This window comes from Anticarsia gemmatalis, chromosome 6 (assembly GCF_050436995.1).
Source record: "Anticarsia gemmatalis isolate Benzon Research Colony breed Stoneville strain chromosome 6, ilAntGemm2 primary, whole genome shotgun sequence".
Taxonomy (NCBI): Eukaryota; Metazoa; Arthropoda; class Insecta; order Lepidoptera; family Erebidae; genus Anticarsia; species Anticarsia gemmatalis.
In genome coordinates this window covers 5,447,423-5,453,252 of record NC_134750.1, presented here as the reverse complement: position 1 = coordinate 5,453,252, position 5,830 = coordinate 5,447,423, and the positions used below count along the sequence as shown (strand labels likewise).

The window sequence follows — 5,830 nt, the reverse complement described above, 5'->3', positions numbered from 1 at the left end:
AAATAATGAATTACTACATCTGCATAAACAATTATTTATCAATAGTTAAATCAACCCTGTTGTAATTTATAATAATGTCTTGATGCAGGAAAAGAGGCAGACTGGCTGTAGATCAATCACAATTCAGCGCTCTATTACAATATACCACTAGACGTTTGAAAAACGAGAACGCAAAGTTTTCTTCTATATGTACCAACCTACACCTTATTATAAAGAGATAGATACCTATCTAACTAGCCAATAGATAGAACTAACAACGATGACGAATAGTCTACGTCACAATTATTTTCGCATCAATTTGATTATTTTCTAATAACTAGTGAACGTGATGATCGTTTTTTATAGCGTAAGTAATAAAAAGCCTTCGCCTGTTTATGATCACGTAACGGTATCCGAGTCAAAGATAATCCTTAAAGCTCACATAATAACTGATCGCTCAATTTATTTCTTTGACGTCGAGACTAGTTAGATTACATTTTTAAAAGAGGATGCCTAAAAAGGGCATCCTTAATTTGTTTGTAATTATGTCAAGAATTAGTGTCGTAATTTTCTTATTGAGCCAAAAATAGAATCCAGTTTGTCAACACCTTTTTTCGATCACTGCTGACAACACAAGCAATTTAATTTAGACACCTGTCAAGACCAGTCTACTGTTGGAAAGACCACTTTGCAAGTGCTGAACATAAGTCAGAAATTTGCGACAATTCTTCCATAGTTAACATCTTTAACGCTCTCCTTTTAACACAACTTGCAACAAATCGCACAAAAGTATTGACATGCACACAAAGAGAAATGCAAATTATTTTTAATTGCCTTCCGGTAGAAAGTGGGTGAACCTGAACACGGAACGGGCCGGGCGAATCAGTTTGATTCTTGTCGAAATAATGACAAAGCGTCGACGGCCGGTGTCGAATTCTCACTGAAGCTGATAACAAGCTACTTCCTGAAACTCCCGACAGTTACTTTAATAGCACCCTACTTTGATGTGACGTAAAGAAAATAACACATTTCATTTCTGAAGAACCTAATTCCCGTAATGCAGACGTGTACGTTACTTCATCTGCCCAAAAATACTAAACAGAGCCATTCGTCTCTGTAATAATCCACAATCAATAACTAATAATGTGTTCCGCGTATGTGGGCGGAACCTGACATGTTCCCATTTGTTTTACTTAAACGTTAATGCTCTTATGCATCGGTGGCGGTGCAAGCGCATCCACCCGCCGTGATCGAGTGACGGCGTATATTGTTTAACGGTGATCCTTTCCCGGATTTTTATCACGGCTTAGTGTGTGGGCGTTGTTTTATAAATATAACTGACCCTGGGGTCACTTAAGCTGACGTGATAATATTTTATTATTGATTAAATATCAATCCCTGCCAATCCCCGGCAAGCCTGAATGATCGTTTTTTGATAAATTATGATTACATTACTGATACTATTACGTCATAAAGGATTATACTAATGTACCACTACGTGCTTTAAGAAGTCTATCTGTTACCCGACTATCGGATCTACATAGCTTTCTTACATCTAATGCATTGTTTATAGGCACGTTCTCCCTAGAGTACTATTCATAGCAGCCCAACTGTACCTGGTCCATAAATATGTACTCAACTAAGCCATAGAACTAACTGGGTGTTTCGGAAATTTCTAGAACGTAATAAGCACTGCCGAATACATAATCATTTAGAAGCCAGAAATGGCGTGGCTAATAATAATTCAAACAGCACTTTGATTAAACACTGCAATTATAATGACCGAACATTGTATAAAGATACGAACGTAATTAGCGAATGTACAGCAGAAACAATTTCCACCATTAATAACGACTTATATAAAACGTTTATAGTGCAGACTCTAATTACTTCAAACTATTGCACTCATCGCCATCAGTATTTAACGTCATTTAAATGTCAAATGCATCAGGTTTCTAAATAAATAACCTTACAGTAGGCAGTAGGTAGCTGTTATAAGTGGGTTAGCACCTAAATTTCGTCACTCAATGAATGCAAAATACGTGGTAATTAATAAACGTCAACCGCAGTTGTGAGGTCGCGCGCAAAGGTAAGTGTGTGTAACGGAGGAACATATTGGGAACCTTCTTCTTCTTGGGATGAATATATCTCTTTTTCTCGCAATTAACTTCAGGTTTTTCGTTAAAAACGGATACATTCTTAATCTAGCTCGTGTACAAAACATCCAGAAAATTTACTAGCTCTTGTAAGAATAAAGAGATAATAGTTACCTATTAACTAGATAGACCTTTCTAATTAACTGACCTTACACTGGTCTTATTTATGTTTATCATAATTTTGATATGGTCTGACTAGTTTGATCCAATGTAGTCTTGGGTAAAAGAAACAATATATTTGAGAAAATATTAGTATTACAAAAAATAAAAAATATACTTTACAGTGTATTTATACAGAAGTCCCACATATCAGGTTTAACAGTCCATGTTTTAAAAAACTTAGTTTTTACTTCTAACCATTTATCAAAGTATCTTTTAGATTTCATTTTCATTACATTATATGGTACACTTTCAATATCATGTTCTTCACATAATTTTTGTTTCAATTCTACATTACTATTTACAATATTGAGGAATTTTCTATATATATTATATTTACTTATACATAAACTACTGCTGGGTAAATGTATTTTCTTCTTGGTAACTCCTAGTTTTTTCCCTTGCACTGCTACTTCTGAAGTACTGAAAAAAAATTATAGAGTATACTATGGAATCTACAAGCTAAGTAAATCAGTATTTTAAGTAATAAGTTTAATTTAATAAATAAATTTAACCCATTACTGTCCCACTGCTGGGCAAGGGTCTCCTCCCATAATGAGGGAGGGGTTAGGTTTTGAGTCCACCATGCTGGCAAAGTGCAGGTACTTAAGGTAAATAAAAGCAAGTGCCTACATGTTTTAAATGAGAATATATAACAAATGTTACAAAATTTATATTAAGCCTTAGTTATATTTTTTCTCTATAACAAAGGATATATTTGCATAACTACTAGTACAAGGCTATGTCAATCGTATAAAAGTTTATTTCTTTAAATAGCAAAGTAGCTTACTGAGTATCAGACTTCATCCACACAATACTTCCAGCTGCTGGTCTAACCTTATCTTCATTGCGAACATTTGAAAACACTAAAGATGTCTGATAAAACTCAGGCATTATTTCCAACTTTATCTCACAATCTGAATTTCTATTCAATAATGCCCTTTGTAGTGATTCTTCTGAATATGGAACACCAGCACCAAAAATAAAATATTTAATGTATATTGGATTACAAATCAGATTTAAAAGGCTCCCTTGAACACCTAAATGTATCCATTTTGCCATTTTATCACTGCATGACACTGAAAGTGTTCTGTCACCTCTACCAGGCTTTGTTCTAACTTGACCAAGGAGGTGGTAATTCATACCAGTCTCTTTAGGGTCCTGTTCACAATGAGGCAAGCATTTAGCACCTGTTCGGTGAATGTCAGCTTCTAACTTTTGTTTTTTAGGGTTCATTTCTTCTTCTTCTGCCTCTAGTGGTCTTTTCTGAGGCTTTAGTATATCACCATACAATTCCTCTTCACCACATTTAGGATTAATAGAGGCATCGCCACACGGTAATTGTGAGGAGTAAAAAATAAATTCTATTCCATCTTTTAATTTTAAATTCTCATTCTCTCTTACAAATATAGTACTCTCACCTTGGAAAGTTTTAGCAATGTTTTCATATAAGTAAATTAATAAGCCGCGTCTTGCAAACACTTCGGCATGACTATCGTTCAGCACATCACCTTTTGGTGACATTTTTGTGGCGCCAATACATTTCGAACCAGTACCTAGTGATACAACTTCTATACTGCCATCAGATCTATCGTATTTTATAAAACAAGACAACACTGTCCATTCCTTCTCTATAGGTTTACCCGTTTTAGGCAAATTGCTATATAAACTAAAGCAGTTTTCAACTACTTTGTCTACGAAACTGCCGCTAAGGTTAGGCATGTCAATGCAATAGAATTTTAAGATTTTCAACGTTTTCTTCTACGGGTACATTATCTATCGTAATAAAGATTTAGACGTGACAGGACTTCTGAGATAAAATAACCTTTTTCATTAAATAACACTGCTATCTTTTAATTTCCAAATGTAAACATTGTAATCAAGACATAACATCTGTCGCTATGACACTAATGACAGATCAAAAAGTATAATAACGTTCCATTCTTTTCAATGCGCAATTGCATAGCTCCAACACCGTGTAATAAGTATATGTAAACCCAATAACCACTATTGAGATGGCAATGCCATAATAATAATTATTTAAAATATTGTATGTATAGTAAAAACAATGGAAACCAATAATTCAAATGTAAATAGATAACATAAGTGGCATTCCAGCACTGAAATATAAAGTTCGCTACCATTTTATGCTTTCAAATATTTGTTAGGTATATTAAGAAAGTATTTACCTTGTAATTTTACTAAAGTAAGTAGAATAGGGGTGCGATGTTTTTGTTGGTGTTTAGAGATATTTTTAGTAGTGCTACAAAAGGCAAACTTCTTTGTATTAGGAAATTACATTTATTTTAATGGCATATTAACCCATATTATTTTTCAATGATTATTATTACTTTCTAGAAATATACTATATAGAGCTGTATTAAATATCGTAATATTAACAATAGGTAATCTCAAAAAATGCCAATTATTCTTCATCCATAATAGGTGGAAATTCCACAAGTCAACCTTAACCTTGGCTTGTCAGCTCCAGCCTCTAACTATAAATTGCAATGAATAGATTCATTACAAAAGTTGGGATTGACAACCTCAAGGGTGTGAATTAAAATCATTAGCGGCTACGATTAAGGAATTTACCGGTTTAGACGGCGTCCGTGGCACAGTGGTTATGATGGTCGCCACGCCACTGTCAGCGCACCGGTACGTCGTAGATTCTATTCCCACACGGTACAAATTTTAGTGATATCCATAAATTGTTGTTTCGGGTTTGATTGTACTTTGTGTCCGATGATGCGATGTTTGTAAAATTCACCGAGGCCGAAGATAAATAACTAATGCGGTAAAATTGTCTTTTAAAATACAATATTTAGCTATTTTACTAAGGGTGCATGGATCCAACAAATTATGTACTATCGGCATGAAAGAAGAACATATGAATTGAAGTTTTGAGCATTATATTTACTTATTAGAAAATAATATGTAGGTACATCGGTGGAACAACATTTTGTAGAAATTTAAAAGAAAGGTCATCAAGATTTAAAAGGTTCCTCACCACACCTATTTAGAAAATAACAGTTTTGAAAGAATAATACTGTCGATGCCTTATCGATATTATTATGTTAATATAAATTCCACACGAACATCAAACAGGATACAAACATTTACGTATAATCAATTAACAAATTATATTTTAATGCTGTCAGTGGAGACATAAAATTAATGTCATATTAGTTAAGACGATGTTAATAATTTCAATTAGTATTCATATTATAAATCTCATTTGAAACCTGTGGTAGCTGTTAAATTCCTAAAAGTGATAAGACAAGTAATAAACAAGTCTGAACTGCAATAACATCTGCAATATTAAGAGAAAGTTTACGCTCTTTCTAAGAATTAAACACTAATTAAATTAGACAGTCGATTATAGAAAATGGTGATTTTAAATGAAACGTGCATAATTCGTTTTAATTTTTATTAAGGATGACATACTGCATAGTCGTACTTATTGCCCGTTAGCAAAAATAAATGACGAGTTTTTGCCGTTTTTTTCTCACGAGCACAAGATTTTCCGAAACGGT

General features: G+C 33.6%; 1 protein-coding gene across 1 annotated transcript; it reads right to left on the bottom strand.

Annotated features, from left to right (window-relative positions):
* Positions 1-2,378: 2,378 nt before the first annotated feature.
* Positions 2,379-4,187, bottom strand: Adat1 (Adenosine deaminase, tRNA-specific 1). The gene is made up of 2 exons (XM_076115892.1): positions 3,085-4,187; positions 2,379-2,717 (listed from the first exon to the last, which is right to left on the bottom strand). Exons 1-2 carry the CDS (start codon positions 4,014-4,016, stop codon positions 2,414-2,416), a joined length of 1,236 nt encoding a protein of 411 aa, XP_075972007.1. The 5' UTR covers positions 4,017-4,187; the 3' UTR covers positions 2,379-2,413.
* Positions 4,188-5,830: the final 1,643 nt, after the last annotated feature.

Coding starts and splice junctions, on each gene's coding strand:
- Adat1 (XM_076115892.1), bottom strand. CDS start 4,016: ATGCCTAACCTTAGCGGCAGTTTCGTAGACAAAGTAGTTGAAAACTGC. Junction 2,718..3,084: donor TGGATGAAGTCTGATACTCA/GTAAGCTACTTT, acceptor ATTTTTTTTCAG/TACTTCAGAAGTAGCAGTGC.